At 37.4% G+C, this 18158-nt stretch overlaps 1 protein-coding gene across 4 annotated transcripts in view; it reads right to left on the minus strand.

The window, feature by feature from the left end:
* Window positions 1–1133: 1133 nt before the first annotated feature.
* ATP8A1 (ATPase phospholipid transporting 8A1) overlaps window positions 1134–18158 on the minus strand; it is a 236318-nt gene continuing 219293 nt past the window's right edge. For all 4 annotated transcript variants that reach the window (XM_004764082.3, XM_004764081.3, XM_004764083.3 and 1 more), the window contains 4 exons: window positions 16098–16186; window positions 15283–15375; window positions 7089–7180; window positions 1134–5900 (listed from right to left, as the gene is read on the minus strand). In XM_004764082.3, the coding sequence (XP_004764139.1) occupies window positions 5803–5900; window positions 7089–7180; window positions 15283–15375; window positions 16098–16186 (372 nt within the window). In that variant the 3' untranslated portion in view covers window positions 1134–5802. The remainder of the gene's footprint in view (window positions 5901–7088; window positions 7181–15282; window positions 15376–16097; window positions 16187–18158) is intronic.

The following is an 18158-nucleotide window of genomic DNA, read 5'->3' on the forward strand; positions in this document are numbered from 1 at the left end:
GACACATTTCGACATGTATATGGCTATTGCAAAGTTGCAATTAAACATTAGTTACCATTGCAATGAGGCTGACAGAAGATTCTTATTTGAAATGCTAGATACATGGTTCTCATTTGAAATAAAAACAATGGGAAAATGTAATCCAATAATTTTTACTAGCCCATTAGTGAAATTATCCAGGTTAGGAAGGTCTTTCCTCATTAAAATGCTTGGCTCTGTGTTGCCAAAATAGAAGCTGAGGTTAGAGACGCAATAGGCATAAAAAACCAAATGTGCAATGGGGTTGACATACTGAATTTGTGAGAATGCATTTCAAGTGTGCTGCTCCCTTCAGCATTTCAGTAAGATTAGAAACATCTGAAGCCCGGGCGTCAGTAATAAGGGGGAGTGGAGATGAATGTGCAAGTCCTTGGATGTAATCCCCCAGGTAACTCTTCTGTACACCTGGTTCACTGTGGTTTTGCCTGGGAGACCCACACCCAATCAGCATCCCTGGAAAAGACTGTGGGAAAGGATATGGGGCCCCAGACAGCGAGGCACATGCTGCCGCTCGCTCGCAAGGAAAGCCAGCAGCTTCTCAAACTGCTCGCCCAGTGCTGCCTCTCTCTCAACTAATCCCATTCTAGCAGCTTCAGTTGCTTCTCTTTTGCCAAACAATGCTTAGTTTTGACGAGGCCATTAGCCTCATTTCCAAGGTTTCTCGTGCTTTTGGCTCACACGACAATTTTAATATAAATTTTTTTGATTGCTTCCTTCAAATGTTACTGGCTACACTTGTCCACTTTCTCAAGAACTTAAAATTTGGTGGGTTTGGAAAACTTAGGAAAACCATCCGATGGGAAAGGAGGGAGCCAGGAATTAGCTGTTGATTTTCTGGCTGATTTAAATATGTCATGAGGCTTTTCTGATTGAAGAATCAAAATACAGGAATTTCATTTAAAAAAAAAAATGGGGGGGGGGAGGCAAATTAATTAACCAAACTAGACTCCAGGAAGGGCTATGTTCTACATCATGGGGGAGGTCAGCAAAATGTTAAAATGCTAGGATATAGCTTCTTAGACTATAATTATAGTGGCTTTGAAGGTTTCATAAAGCAACCTAGTTTCTAAAACCAGCAATTAAAACTGCAACAATTTCTTTATGTAATGGCACAGTTTATTTCATTTTTAACAACGAGAGGACAAAATGTTTAAAATTTGCAGTTGAAAACATGCACATTCACAAAAGGCCAATGACACATAACACTGCAGAGAACTGAATATTACTCAACCTTAATAACTATTTATAAAACACAGTGCATTGAACATCGAGATCAACAAACCTGAGAAAACTATAATCACAGATTCAACACTGTCCACTCATGCAGCTTCACGATTTCGACAGCAGTTTCAGCAGGAATGGAGTTTCATGGAGCTGAAAATACTATTTTATCTTTAACGCAAACTTCAATTTTTTCCATAGTAGCTGCCTTCTGAGGCTGCCTTTTTTTTTTTTGAACTTAATAAACTTGAAAATGTGAAAAATGAAGCTTGAAGTAGCTAAACAAATGACAGACAGTATTTACTGCATTTATGGCTTCTAGTCTAGAACCATGAAACACAAAAATATTTATTTTTTAATATTCTGCTCACGTTTTTGCAAGAGCAGATTTACGTATGGAAAGTTGCTGTTCATTCAAAGTAAGCATGTATGAAATCTAGCTCTTTTTCCTACTTACAGGAGATTTATTTGCTGAGAAGTTTTGCGAGCTTTATTAAGAAAAGTTCTTAGAGGCAAGCTAAACAAAAGTTGCAATTAAATTTGTTCAAATTTGTTTGTAAAATAATTTACTTATTTAAAAAAAAAAAGTGATGCAGAGAGCCAATTAATTTGTCCACCGAATATTAAATTCCAGGTAGGCCATGATAGAATTTTATAAGGCAGAAATAAACATCAAGATTTACAGCAGTAGCCATGCATTGGCCTAGGCCACTTTAAATATTAATTCATGCAAACCATAAACCTATCAGAAACACAGCTGCTTTCATACAGAAAATAAATCAAGGCGAAAAATGGAAAACATTTATTTCCTTTCCTTCAAAGTTTAAGTTACATTCCATTTTAACAGCCACTGAAGGTTAATTAAAATGCAGCAAAGTATAACAGAGTCTCACAAGTGACTTCAGTTATTTTAATGTGAGAAAAATCAGATTATGATCTCTTAGAGAAGGGTTATAGAAATGTTCATCATTAAAAAGCATTTATTAGGCACCGAGCTGCATGGTATTACATGAATTTACAAAAAGAATTCCACAGATCCGGTCCATGTGATGTGAATGGGGTGGGTGTTTTCTCGATAAATTTTATAAATGGTTATTTATAAGATTATATATAGACTTATTTGATAAAATAAGTTTTAGAACCAAGAACTGTCATAGGGAAACTGCACAAAAATATACATTGATGATCATTTAGCATGGTAATAATTAGGACACTGTTACAAATAATTTAAAAACTACAAATGTACAATCTATTACTTTTAGACTAGCATTCATTTCCTGAAAGAACGTTTCAAATGACAAGTTATCAGTGATGTACAGTGCACACAATGCAGAACAGGTTATCATGTGAGGTTCATATTTGTTATTTAGAATGCTAAACTGCAAAATTAAAATGTAAAACGTAATAATCAGAATAAGTGATGATTTCTGGAATTCACTTTCCCCCTGAACATTAAGAGGAATTACTGACTCCGTTCAATGACTATATAATTCATGTAAATGAATAATATTATTGAATAAGAGTACACGTTCACCTGACTTGATTAGAAAAAGGTTTTCCATTAACTTTGCAACACTGCTGAATCAGGCTCACGTCAGACACCGAATGGGGTGTAGGAGAGTAGGCAGCACATAGATCATTTTAAATTTGCTACATTCCTGAGAAACACCCTTCTCCTGCTAACAATTTCTGCCAAATAGCATCTTTCTGGGTGTGAGCCACCAGTATATTTTTATATGTATATAGAAAACATTTAGAAAGTTCATGCTCAATATCACTGTGTACAATTCAACATTAAAGAAGCAACTCCCAGCTTTTCAATGTTAAATGAATGAGGATTTTTCTGCTGTAAGTAGTATTTTCTGAATTGTAAACATTGTAAAGCAAGACGGTGTTAGCATTTGCCAAAGTCCCTATAAGGGGCTTTTGAATTGAAGAGTATGTGTCCTTTATTTCAGAAAATACAATTTAAAAGTCACTTCAGCTGTTTTAATCTTGGTAAAACTGTTACATTCCTCCCCCTCTTTGGAAGGTTAAAAATTCAGAGGTTTTCTCTAACACTATAAAATCACTGCGACTGCAAGGGTGTGTTTTAAGTTTTACCAAGGAGGTCACTCCCTGCTGCCCAGCATCCTCTCTCACCCAAGAAGCAAAGGAATTGACTTAATAATTAAAAAATAGGACTACGGGACAATAAAGACTTAACTTAGTCATATTTCAGACCACGGTCTCATACATGAATTAACCATGGGTATTCTACTCACGTTGAAGAGCTCCATAGAAACAATCCATGTTTTAAGATAAATATAAAACTTTTTATTATTATTATTATTTTTAAGCCATAAGATTCTGTTCTATTATAGTCATCATATTTTGGTATTGAAATTTGGGAGAAGGATGCCGCTGATGAGGTAGAGGCCAAGGGAAGCATCTCTTGTCTGTAGCTTCGATAAAGTGTTTCTCCAGAGGGATGGACCTCATTCTTGTGATCTGTGTGGTTTGACCCTGACTATCACCACAGGGAGGCCCAGGAAAGTCGCTCCGAACATCCCTTCAGTAGAAAAGAATCTGTGACTTCTGAGTTTTGAAGATGGTCTTAGACCCTTACACCTGTGGTCTTTCTAGGTGTTTCGATTCGCAATTTTCTTAACCTGAACCCCAGATGGGAACAGTCTAGGAAGTGAACTGTGTCAACTCCTTGCCCCCTTTAGAATTATGTATGTTATAACCTCTCTCCTTTCTAGAAAATGGGGGAGGCACACTTGTAACTAAATAACTAAAAATACAGAGAAGGAAATGACATATCACCTAATTTTAAATCTAGATGAAGAAAAATGGTAAAAAAAAATGTGAAAATTTTCAACTTAAGCAGGGACTTGGAAAATCACCTCTCCTTGCAATTCTAGTTGACTTTTTTTAAAAAAAAAGAGTAAGTTCTACCTATTTTGCTGGTAAGTCCACATAAAGGCAAACAGGCTTCTGAATAAAAGGCAAAAAGTTTGCTTCAATCTCTGAAGTGTATCTGAAAACTAGAATTCCTTTTTTTTTTTTTTTTAAATGAAAGCATCATTTTAAAAAGAGCATAGAAAATTGGTTGTGGTTTTTAAACAGCCCCTTCACCATTGATTGTTGGTAGCAAAACAGGCATTTTTCAGGAGATGACTTGGAAATGCTAAAAAAAATTAAACTGAACATACATTTAAAAACATAGTAACAAAATCTACTTGTAATGAAGAGTGTCTCTGACCATAAAGTTATAGGCTTGAGTAAAATAGCTGTTTTTAAAGGGGGGAATATGTACTCCTTATTTGTCCCAATTAGCAGTGTGTGACTAATTTGGGGGAGCTCTTGACAAGCAAGCTGTGAAGTAATTCTCAGGTTTAAGTACAGGGCGGTTACCAGAACACAGGGTGTGCTATGTACGGCAGTGGGCATCTCTAGCAGGAACTGGTAGAAAGAACCCAAACACAGGACAAAAGCTGAGCCTATGTACATTACAAAAGCCCATGCATTTATCCGACAGTGGTATTCCAAACATCTCCACAGAAGCACTGGGGAGCTCACATAAATATCTCAGCATAGTTTTCTTGAGAGAGAAAACATTAAGATAAAATGACAGCACTCAATCTTCTGCAGAAGCCAGATTTTTAGAAAAATCTAAATGATGAGGACGAGGACCCCTCATCAGAAATGACAGAGACATACACATGGTTTAAAAATCAGTATCATAATGACAGAGTCCCATAGCCACATGTGCCTTCCAACGTAAACAAGTAAACAAGACAAACAACAAAGAAGCATTTGTAAGGCCAAAGGTGCAACACCACGGGTTTTAGTAGCAAATGCCTTGAAATACTCATTTTTGCAAATCACTCTTATATTTGAAAAGTCAAGCATGCAGATCTTACAGCATAACTGGAGGTAAACTTTCTCTTAAATTTCTGGGCAAATGGCTACTGAATGATAAATACACTTACTGAACGTCTTTGGCAAACATTTCTCGAGACAATTTTTGACACAAACACTTGTTAATGTCTTGTTTAGAAATTTTGCTCAGGAAGGTGAGTCAGTTTCTTAGAGAAGAGTGCTGGTTTTTTTTTTTTTTTTCCCCAGCATATTTGAAATCTAAGTCTGGATATCAAGAGTCCCTATAAATTATTACCACTTTAGAGTTTTCTCGTGGTTGGTCACCTTATGGTATAGCCAATAAATCCCATTAGTTAGTTATAGCCCCAGAGTAGCGGCCTAAGAGTACTGACCGAGTCTCAGTTTAAGAAAGCATTCTGGCAAGATACAAGGTCATTTTCAATTTCTGCTTACAAAGACTTAGCAAATACTTTAAAAAATCTGAAAGAGATGGTGTTCCAGTAGAGTTGCACAGTGCTTATGTCTAATATACACGAATCTGACGGTCGATCAACGAGATGAGCTCAGATCCACTTTCGCCTTCCGGGACCAGACTGGAATTGGTCAGCAGGTCCGGTAAGACCGGGAACTCCCCTTTCGAGTCCCAGTAGCCCCCGCCTCGCTGCGCCTGTCCCATCACCACTCCTCAGGTCTCTGCTTTGTGGTATCGTATGCTCGAATCACCTCAGACTGTGACACGATTCCGTTCTCATCTTGTGAGAAAGCATACCCATCTGTAAGTTACAGATAAAACAGAAAGGATCATGGTCAGGTCACTGGAAATCTGTTATTCTGAGTGCAAAGGACTCATTTTCTAGCTTAGGGCCCCTCTATGGCCCTCCTGCCTTCAAAAGCAGGCGTGAAGACACTTGGTTTTATGTCTGGAAATGATGCCGATTCAACGGCACCACGAAGAGTGCGCTGACCGCAGGCTGTCAGCTGACATTCTCTGAACTCTGCCCCCCATGAATGAGCAGGTGTTCTCAACACCCCCCCCCCACCCCCGTCGCATCTCAAATCTAAGCCATCCACTTTTTGCTTCCTGGCATTTGTGGGGGGGAGAGGGGTGTCTAGTCTAGCAGGCACATATACTTCCATCCAGACCAGAGGCATGAGATGGAATAATAAAAGTGAGAAGGAGGCAGAGATAAACATCCTCACTGCCAGTACTGGAAAAGTCTTTATCCTTGGGACAACACTGTCCTTGGCTCTCTGCATCTACAGATAAATTCCTTCATGCCCCAGCATGGCTGGGGACAAGCAATGACCCCCACAGGGGTCACATCTTTAGAAAAGCCCTCTTGAAGCATAAAAGGCAAAAGCATTAAACACGAGTATATATAAATGAAAATAAATTACATGTGGAAACAACATGAAACAAAAGATATATTACTAACACAAATACATTTACTACAGGGCTTTATATATTATATTCTTTTTTAGATCCTTGAAATGTTAAGAGGGCCTGATACCTAATAATTTCTTACAACTCGAAATATTCATAAATATTTTTGAAGGGGGGGAATATATGTTTCACAGTGCTGTCCGAAAACTGAAAAAAACCCTTGCAAAGTTATTCAAGTCAAAAAAATAACAATACAGAGGGAGCTTTTAAGAGTTAAGATTTATTTCACTAGCTCTTTTTAAGATTTAAGGAAGCAAGGGGCATGTGGAAATATTATTTCTTCGAGTGAAAGCAGCAAGATTTGAAAATGCTTTGTCTTGTCTGCTGTAAGTGAGATGGCTGTGGTCAAAGGTTTCTCTGAACACCAGTTATTTATGTAATGGGTCAAAAAGAAGCAAAACGGGTAAAAGGTATTAAGTTTAAATAGTTAAATATTCCTGCAGTCAAAATGCAGCTCTCGTAAATGCTAGGCAGAACGGCAGAGAATTTATTTATGAATCCGAACTCAGATACTTACGGAGCAGGTTTTGTTGTAATGATTCTGACCGGTACAAGTTCACATGGTTCTTCTTAAAGACGTTCTTGAGTAGTTGTGCCCTTTCCGTGAGGCTGCCGAGCAGGTGCAAATGTGTGAAATGAATTATCAACTCGGCAGAGACCCCACCGTGCCCACAGGACCACCAGAGTGAGTTCGACTTAAACAAAAGATTGCTTGAGAAGTCTGGAGTCTAGGGTTTCTTTTTACCCCACTTTCTCAGAGGGCAAATGAGATTTAAAGTAGTTAGATGCTCTCAAGGCCAGTTTTTCCCATAGCTAAGGAGAGTTTTGTTCCCAATAATCCAGCCCAAAGATTTCCCCACCCACCCCCAGTTATCTTGAAGTCAAATGGGGATACAGACCCTGTACAATATGGTTAACAGGAAATACAAAGTCGGCCGTCAGGGTTATTAACTTCTAAAATCCTGGTTGACTTACTGAGTGCAGTCTAAGCATAGTATTTTTGGAATCACAGAAATTATTACCATAGATCTTCGTCCTACTTTGCACATATTTTTGTGTAAAATAATAACTTTTTAGCTATGTAAAGAAATCCTCAAAATTACACAAAAAAGAAATTTCATAGACTTTTTCACTAGAAAAGTTCCATTACCATTCCAATATGGTATGAAATGTGTTCCTTAATGTTATTAAAAAAAAAAAAAAAAAGAAAGAAACCAAAACCCTATTTCCAGAAAATACTAGGTAAAATGATATGGAAAAATATTTATTTTTCAATAGACATTTAGAATACTCTCCACAGAAACAAATCCATGTAATTAATTATGTAACTTCTAAAAGCACACTGCAAGAGATAATGCATCTGTTTTTTTCCACTGCACGTAGAATGATGTCTCCCACAGTAGGAAGCCAATTATTTGTCAAATAAATGAATTCAAGCAGTAATTGTGAAATGCACTTTAAACATCACCAGTCCTCCCAATCATGCCATTTCTCTAGTGGTTGATTTCTAGAACTTTGCTTTGATATCAAAGAACATAATAAGCATAAAGAGCTACTAAGTAACCCACATGTGTTACAGCAAATGTTTATGCAATTTTGTTTTAATCACTGGAATGGACTCAGTTGAAAAATTTCCTTCTTGTGTTTTTCCCACTATAAAAGTTTTAGTTAAATTGTTCTAAGTTATGTCAGTTCTGTATTTTGCCAAATTTTTTGAAATCCTGAAATGGAACCATTTTTATCATATACAAGTAATAAAAATAAAAGGATCCTCTGCAGAAGGAACTCGGAATTACACAAACATTCAGGCTTTTGCTGAAGTAAAATATTTAGAAATGTTGACATTTCTACTTATCTTCGACACATATTTTTTAAAGTCTAGGGATGTTAACGGGTGTTTAGTAGACATAGTTCATTGTCACTGAGAATTAGCTATGTTAAGGCAACAAAGCTAATTAATCTAAAACTCCAGTGGTTTTGCAAATAGTCGTAAACCTTGTTTTTGCCAGTGAAATAAACAGATACGGGGAGTGAGAAGGGACCATTTTTAGAGACGCTTTTCTTGCTCTATTCCTAAAATGATCTAACATTGCAGACCTGGGGACCCCAAGGAACTCTAAAATCTGTAACTGCTTTGAGGAAATCGGCAGCTTTAGCAGCAGGTGGTCTGATTTTGTTAGCAGAGCATTGGGATGGGGTGCTGGGAAGTCTCTGGTGTGTACGATGGAAATGACCACAGACATCTAGAGGATGGCAATGTATCATTATGTAGCTTCTTCTTCCCCAGATACATTTTCCAGGTTTCAGGCTGGCCTTGCTACATGCATAATACTTTAATATTGTAGCATTCAATGTTAAGAAGGCGGACGTGAGACTTTTATCTTTCATATTATGAAACTTACATGTATAAGATAATGCAGGTCTGTTTTGTAATGGTTCATATGAGGCTATCCTTTTATTCAGCTGTAACATCTAGGTCATGTCTAGTGTTCAAAAAAAAAAAGCAATAAGAAAGCTTCTTTCTTGGAAAAGGAGCGCAGTACTGGGGACAGAGAAAGGGCTTTGGAGTCTTAACTCTAATTCTGAGTCTGTTACTTATTAGCTGGGTTGCCTCAGGCAAACCTTTCTTGGTCCTCTCACATCCACAGGAGAAGGAAAACCCCTAACCACCCCCACCCTTCCCCTGCCAATGGTGGGATTCAGGGAATTGTATGGCTTCTACCATAGTGACTGACACTTAGGAAGGAAGCACTCAATGAATGCTAGTCCTTCCTGTCTTTACCCCTCCCCCAGCTCGCAAGGAATTGATCATATAAAAAAATCAACGAGATCAGAGATCATCCCCAAACAGGAGATAACTTTGTGAGGATTCTTTCTGATACCTTGGCTTAGAGTCAACATCAGCTCCACACAAGATGTCTTTTGCTGCGTATGAGTTTTAATTTCCAATGCCCCCACTCCATTCCCTGGTATGAAAACTACTAGGTTTCTGTTGTTTTTTCCCTTGAGCTATGCTGAACCTCTTGCTTTAGTGTTCATAGGGCAGAGTCCCTCCTATGAAATAGAAATGCCATTCACAGGAGGGTGCTTAATAAATAATAAGTGATGGTGATTGTATTTCTCTAGCCTTATCCTACCTTTTGGGAACTGCTCATCATTTCAGAATTACATAGTTCTAGGTCCTTGATATTTATAGGTACTGCTGTTACTCTCAAGTCACATTACATAGTATATTGGGAACATGTTAACCTTAATAGACATGTTAGAAGTTCAGTTTTTCTTGAATAGCTTAACACTGGGACAAGAAGGAAAAGACTTTAAAGAACCTTCTCATTAAAACCCCACCATAATCACGACTCTTAGTCAGTAGTGTTGATTTTGTGTGGACTTTCATTTACATACCAAGCTGTGCAAGGTCTAAATTTGTTCAATGCAGTAAAGAAAGTACCACCTAAATACTGTTACCTTATTTCCAAGCCCACTAAAATGTTTCAACTTAGATATTTTGGTAACAGTAAGGTATTGTAATGTTTTAAAATAATAATTTTTTATTATCTAATAATTAAATTAATAATTTAAAATAATTAATTTTAATGTTTTAAAATAATAATTCTATTTAGAAATAATAAGTATAGGTAAAAACCCATTTACTGTCCTAGAACATAGTGTCTAAAGGCATTTTCAGTTATTTTTGAAGAGTGGTAAATTTGCAATTGTTTTGGTGTTGGGTTGGCAAGCTATTCTGGTGGAGTCATTAAAATAGATCTCCAGAAAGTAAGGGTAAAGTTCTATTTAGTAATAGCTGCTGAAGTTTTGCTGGCATATGTCTACAGTGATATATAAAAAATCATGACTCTCTTCCTATTTGCCTATCTGTAAAATGCAGTGTTTCCCAAACGCATGAAAGACATCCAGAGGTAACTGTCTTGTCTCCCATGAGCCCAGTGTCTACAGTTCCTTATTTTAAAGCATTAGGTTTTTGAATTCACTTTTGTTTTTGCTATTGTTTTGTTTTAGAAAAGGTAAGATATTATAATTTATAGATGTAATGCCCTCCCAATGAGATCCAAGAGGACTATATTCCAAAAAATGTGTATTTCTGCTATGAAGTATATGTTTACATTATAGAAAATATAAACACTATGAATGCCTTTATATTTATAGAACAAATGGTTTAGGTTTTTTCCCCAGCAAATGTTTGCTATAAACCTATGGGAAAAAAAATTGAATTTCATAAGTTTTTTTTTTTTTTTTTCATTTTGAAATTGTAAATGCTATGCTCCCTAGTATTGGAGCCTATCCACAAAAACAGGGTTTCATACCATATGAGGTGTTTTCTTTTCTTTTTTTTTTAATTTAAATTCAATTAGCCAACATACAGTACCTCATTAGTTTTAGATGTGGTTTTCAACAATTCATCAGTTGCCTATATACCCAGTGCTGTGATGTGATGAGCACTGGGTGTTATATAAGTTGTTTTCTTAGCCAAAAATAGTAAGCCATCGCTACACAAAGATCAGAAGTAAGGCTTGCATTTATTATCCCAATATTTAGACTTAAACTGATTTCTATCATAACCCAAGGTTCAAAAAGAAAATATACTGTACTTAGGTGACGAAATACATTCTCCCCTCCCCCAATTTCAGTGTAAAATTGGAATAAATGTATCGAATTCACTGGATAATATGGTGAGTGATATACTATTTCTAAGACTTTTAACCAAAATGTTGCAGTTTTGCACATCACTAAACATGAGAAATAAATGGTTGTAAATGCTAGTCTGGACACAGTGCTTACAAGTCCGAATTTCTCTGACACAGTGCTCAGAGGAGATTGAAAAAAATGGGGGACGATCAATTTACAAGACTGCATTGTTCTATGATGAAGTAAACCAGGGTTACTCTGGACATGGCTCATTTGGGAAGTGTAACCTATATAATTCTATGCTCTTGTGTATTGTATTTTTATTTAACTATCCATGGGTCAGTCACCTCTTTACCACCCACTATTCAGCCATCCTTTCAGCCACTCATTCATTCATTCATTCATTCATTCCTCAGTTCATTCTCTGGACCCTTCAATCACTCATTTGACAAATATTTATCAAGTGCTACTGTGTTCCTGGGTCTGTGCTAGGTGTTGGGTTGCAGGTAAGACTAAAAAGGAGGCCTCTCCTTCAAGGTGCTCACATCTAGTATGATGTGTTTGTTTATAAACACACCATAATACAATGCAGTAAGTATAATTATATAAACATAAAGAGCTCAGATAGCAGAATGGGAATTAATGTTATCTCAGAAAAGGTAAGGTGATGCACCTGAGTTGAGGTGGAATTGGACTGCCCCATCTATGGGGGGGGGGATATCAGCTTCTTGACAAGGGAACAGCATGTGCAAAGACTGGGAGGCAGAAAATAACATGATATTTTGGAACTAAAATAAGTCTGATATCACTTGACTACACAGAAATCACAATTACTTCCTCTTTGAAAATATAGATAAGATTAGCTACCTTTTTTGAAATTTTACATCAATCTCATTCTCCAAGTCTCCTAAAATAATCCTGGAAGTGGGGTGCCTGGCTGGCTCAACTGGTAGAGCATGCGACTCTTGATCTTCTTGGGGTTGTGAGTTCGAGCCCCATGCTGGGTATAGAGATTACTTAAAAATAAAGTCTTGAAGGAAAACAATCCTGGCAGTAAAACCAATCTGACAATAAAACCAATCTGACAATTCCCAACTGTTCTAGGATGTCACTGTTTCGCATGAAGGCTTTTCCAATGAGTTGCTGTTTTTCTTCCTTTACAGATCCCTTCTCTTCCCTCCCCCTCCGGCCATCATCCAGCAGGAAGGCACTGTGGTCACCATCCTTCTGGTTGTGGATGGGCAGCAACAGCAACACGGGGTAAGTGTTATACCGTGGGTTTCCATCTGTGGCCTTAAGCTAAGAGCTAACACATTTCTGAGTTCTCGAGAAAAGCTGTACAGCTATTTTAGGCAAATAAGGCAACAGCAGGAAATTTGTCTGATGCACTTGCTATGGAAAAGCTGGTCATTTATGGTGGAATCCACTATATTCCTTTCAGGCTCTCTCTCTCTATCTTTTTAAGTAATCTCTATACCCAAAATGGAATTCGAACTCACAACCTGGAGATCAAGAGCTGCATGTTCTACCTACTGAGACAACCAGGGGCCACTCTCATTCAATCATTCATTTATTGTTATTTTTTAAAATATTACTGTATCTATTTTTTTTTAATTAACATCTACTGTATTATTTGTTTCAAGGGTACAGGTCTATGATTCATCAGTCTTACACAATTCACAGCACTCCCCATAGCACATACCCTCCCCAATGTCCATCACCCAGTCACCCCACACTTCCCACCCCACTCCGCTCCAGCAACCCTCAGCTTGTTTCCTGCAATTAAGGGTCTCTTATGATTAGTCCCCCTCTCTGGTTTCGTCTTGTTTCGTTTATCTCTCCATTCCCCTATGATTCTCTGTCTCATTTCTCAAATTCCTCAGATAAGTGAGATCATATGATACCTGTCTTTCTCTGATTGACTTATTTCGTTTAGCATCATACCCTCTAGTTCCATCCAAGTCATTGCAAATGGCAAGATTTCATTTTTTGATGGCTGCATAATATTCCATTGTGTGTGTGTGTGTGTGTGTGTGTGTCCCACATCTTCTTTATCCAACCATCTGTTGATGGACATCTAGGCTCTTTCCATAGTTTGGCTATTGTGGACATTGCTGCTATAAACATTGGGGTGCACGTGCCCTTTCAGATCACTACGTTTCTATCTTTAGGGTAAATACCCAGTAGTGCGATTGCTGGTCATAGGGTAGCTCTATTTTCAACTTTTTGAGGACCCTCCATACTGTTTTCCAGAGTGTTTATTCATTTACTTTTTAAAGACTTATTTATTTTAGGAACTAGGAGTGAGCGTAGGAGGAGGGGACTCCCCCCTAAGCAGGGAGCCCTGATGCTGGGCTTGATTCCATGACCTTGAGATCATGACCTGAGCCAAAATCAAGAGTGAGATGCTTAATTAACTGAGCCACCCAGGTGCCTGACTTTTTTTTTTTTTTTTTTTTAATTGGTGGGGAATACCTTCATCACAGAATTATTGAATCTTTAGGACCAAGAGGTCACTACACCACAACCTCAGTGTGGGTTTAGGAATCACTGAAGTCACCTATAATATACGAAAAACCAGGAGAACCAAACATCACATGTGGGGCGTAAGTAAGGTTTATGAACATACTTACAAATATAAGGAATTGACTTCTAAGGGTATTAATAGTAATAGTAATAGTTCTTTCCCTAATAGTTGTCAGTAAATAGTTTTATTCACAAGTTTGTAAGCTAGAAACCTAGCACATCCTTTTTATAGCTAGAGTGAAAGAGAGAACAATTGACTGAGGGACACTTGGGCCAGACAATGGACCTGGCGTAGACGTTTCGGTGAAGGGACAGAGATGAGGGGAAGGTAGAGGGAGAAGAATTCTCATAACTTTGAAAGCAGGTGTTATCATTTCCATCCTACACACAGGGGCACCGACAGACAGTGGTTAAGAACTCTGTCAGGCTGGTCGAGGCTGTTTTTGCTGCTGTCTCCAAGGGGCTCCGGAAGGTGCTCTGTGACTTCTGACTGAGAACTTACTCTAAGTCCCAGTTTATTCAACTGGAATGAATGGGGTGACTAACTCGCACAGGACTGTTTCTGGGAGTCCCATACAACAGCGTAGATGGCGGGATACGTGCATCACCTACATGTAGTGAGCGCTCGATGCACAATGGGCTCTGCCCTTTACGGGAGGGGCGCGGACTGGTGTGTGAGTGACCGGTGCCCCCTGGCCTCAGGCAACTGAGGAAGGCTGGAAGCCAAGGTCTCAGCTTGAGTTCCTGGTCTGAGACTCACTGAACTGTGTCAGACCGAGTAACAATAGCAAATTGTGATGACAGTGACAGATACGGGAGCAAAGCATTTCCTCTGGTGTAGACAAAACCTGAGCTCATGGTAGTGTGACTGAAACTGGTATTATCTTCCCAACTGTGTTCTGTCATAGACTGTGTTCAAACACTTTTAATTTCTTTCCCACAATGCTTTGTGAATGTGGTCAATTTGATTAGGTTTCTGACCCTGCTTTTATTGGGGGGAGGGTGGTAGTGAGCTAGGGACTTGGAAGACGTAATTCACCTCATAGGTGACACATGCCCAGGTCAGCTCCGAATACGTGCTAAGTGTTACTGTTGTGCACGGGGCTCTAGATCAAGCTCTGATTTTCACTGTTATTTTATTACGGCTACTGTTTCAAGCTGAAAGACTTTTTTCCTCTTTCATTTGAATAATACAATAATATTTGTGACAACCATTTATTTAAAGCTCATTAAGAACAAGACACCAAGATACCAGCTTTATGGATTATATCTTATTTAATTCTAAAAACTAGCCACAGGAGGTATTATTATCCCCATTTTATAGATAAGAACACCGAGCCTCAAGAGCACTGAGCGACTGGGCTAAGGTCAGTAGCTTCGTGAATGACAGATTGGATTTGAATCCACAACTCTCTGATTCTAGAATAGGTCATCGACCCTGCCAGCTCCATGTTAAGTGATAAACATTTAAGTTTTAGCCCTTATTTCTAACCCTAGTAAAACACAGAGTTCACTTGGGAAAGAACAAAAAAGTATTTTACCTTTTTCCCAGCACAACTGCCCCTGGGTCTTGGGACTTCGCTTCCAGCTCCTGAACTTCGTCTACTAACGTTTTAAAAGCAGTCCTCCTGATCCTGGGGGGAGGGGTGGGGGGATTCGCACGTAAATCTTTGTGTGAAGACATGACACTTTACAAAATCGGGTTGTTATCGTGCTGCTAGGTACAATAGTAACCAGAGAATGGGCAATAATTTTTCAATAGAATTCACAAAATTACAGTAATTTTGAGCATTACATAATTATAGAAACAAGTCTTAAAAGGCATGCTTTAGTTTTACAATATTAAAACTCTCATAGTTGTTAAATAAGCATCATGTAATTAACTTTAATGATATCTTTTTATTTTGTGGGAAGAGGTAACATTTCAAAACTGATAATCTTTGAGAAGAATTTGTAAAGTTTTAGTTTCTTTCATGCTATAGTGCATATAGGCTCTGAAACAGGCAGGCAAAAACCTTTACCCCCCGCCCCCTCAACTCTTGTTCATCAATAAAACAAATACTTGTTTTGAGATAACAAAATTTTCTTCTATCTTGAATGGAATTTTGAAGCTGATTTCTAAGAATGTACTCTCTAATATTAATTGAAACTACTTGCTTTCCTTCTCATTGTCTTCAGACTAATTTCCTAAATCCTCAATCACTCATTTCTTCTTTATTTACATATGCAGAATTAATTAACATTAGTAATTCCTACTTGGTAAACTGTACATTCTCGACCTGATGTTACAACTGGAGAAGTCTGAGGAGTAACATGCATCTGTATTTTGATGTATATAACTGAGTACTATACTTACACCTTGTACACCACATCAAGAAGCAAAGATGCCACCGGGATAAACAACAGGCCCATCCAGAAGACGCCAGAACTAAACAACATGGCAGCCTGAGTAAATGATCAGAAACAACACTGCTTTAATAACCAAGACATACATCATTCATGTTCAGTTTTTATATGATTTTAAGTAAAATAATTAAAACTCACTCTGCAAGAGGATATACAATGACTTTAAATCCAACCTTGTGCACAATTTGGAATTAAAAGCCAAATGTGTTAAAACGTGTCTTTACTACATTTATTTCCCATACCCCCCCCCCCCTTAAGCAGCTAATACAGCAAGGTTTTATCATGTGCCAAATCTTTTCATACTTTCATGTGAGATTTTTATTACTGTGGTCAGTTCACGGAGTAATAAACGTTGACCTTCTCTTACAATTTAGAATATCAAAATCAAGATTTTGGAGCAAGTTTCAAATATACTCTGGCTTCCATTCTCTTATAAAATGTAAAATAAATCCTAACTGTAGACTAAATTTACTATTCCTGGTAAAAAAAATTAACTTAACTTTTGTTAAATATAACATTATATTAAAAAATCATCCACATAAAACATGATACAGTATAATCAAATTAAGATATCTATGATATTAGGCAGAATGATCTTAATTTTTGTTCAAGAATTTACATAACTTGTATCGGTATGTCCTGTTACTGCAAAAGTCAAACCAAGTATGCAGTGCGTAAAACCCAAATAACAGTATATTAAAAATAATTCTATTCATTCATTTGTATTAAATACTAAATCACTATATCAGAATCTTTTAGGTTGTAAAGAAAATGATTCTATGGTTAAAAAATTAATAAATCTATTAGCTGTTTGCAATTAGAACAAAAATCCCTCTGTATGTAATTAGATCCACAGAGTTTAAAAGGAATATGTCATACAATAAAACCAAAAGAAATATCTTGTTTCTCTTTGAGGCTATTTGTTTATCAGAATAAATTTGCAGTGCCTGTTTAAGTGTATAAATGTATTGGTATAACTCCATTAGAAAGCAGCCAACTAATGCAAACACCATTTACACTCTGCTTAAATTCATAAGTATTTTTTTTTAAATGAGGTATGGTTCAGGAATTAAAGATGGCCTAGAGTTTAATTCTTACAGGCAAATACACAGTTACATGTTACAGTCCTAATCAATCAATCCTTATCTAATACAAAGATTATTAATCTTGAGATTACCTATTCATTTTGACTTTCAACTGAGGACCAGAAACTCGCTTAATTTTTTTTTTTTTTCATTAACATGGGCTCATCGACATAGGCGGCTAGCTCAAGGATGCTATGGTCTTATTTCCCCCCATATAGGATTAAAGAACTCTGAAGTATGTTTAAAGTAAAAACATACTACTACAAAAGAATTTCAGAAAATAAATGTGGCCACGTGGATTCAGTGAAATAGCACCTATATTCTAGACACCACCAAGGTGAAAAATATTCACATAAAAGTCACTTTATTTTATAAGCAAAACATGATCTTCAACATGTTTGCTGACATCTTCAATAGTGAAAACCAACAATTACAATGTAATAGGAAATGTCTATCAAATCACTGGGTTTTGTTTAGATTGAAGGAAGCTTTTTAGTGAGGTAACAACTGCAAACACACACACACACACACACACACACCCCATCAAAAAAAAAAAAAACCAAAAAACCCATACCAAAAAAACCCCACAAAAAAACCAGACCACATTTCTTTTTCCTTCTCGGGGGTGGGGGGCAGATAAGATTTTAAGTCCCATAACTGAAAATGCCTCCTTTGCTTGGCGTAATTTTAATCTATTTTAATTTAGGGGCAAAAGAAGAAAGATTTACGCTTGCCTTTGCCACCTTGTATTAGATGTCGCTGGTGGAAAAGGCAAACGTGGTGTGGAGACTCTGGGCTGCTAATTCTGACCATTGTAATGTTAACTATGAATGGGGAACAACGGGCGCCCACTATTCAGTCCACCAGCCTTTGGCTTTACAAATGAACAACATGAATTGAGGGGAAAAAAGTTTTTCTGCATCATA

This window comes from Mustela putorius, unplaced genomic scaffold, assembly GCF_011764305.1.
Source record: "Mustela putorius furo isolate JIRA1106 unplaced genomic scaffold, ASM1176430v1.1 tig00000083_pilon_pilon_pilon, whole genome shotgun sequence".
NCBI lineage: Eukaryota > Metazoa > Chordata > Mammalia > Carnivora > Mustelidae > Mustela > Mustela putorius.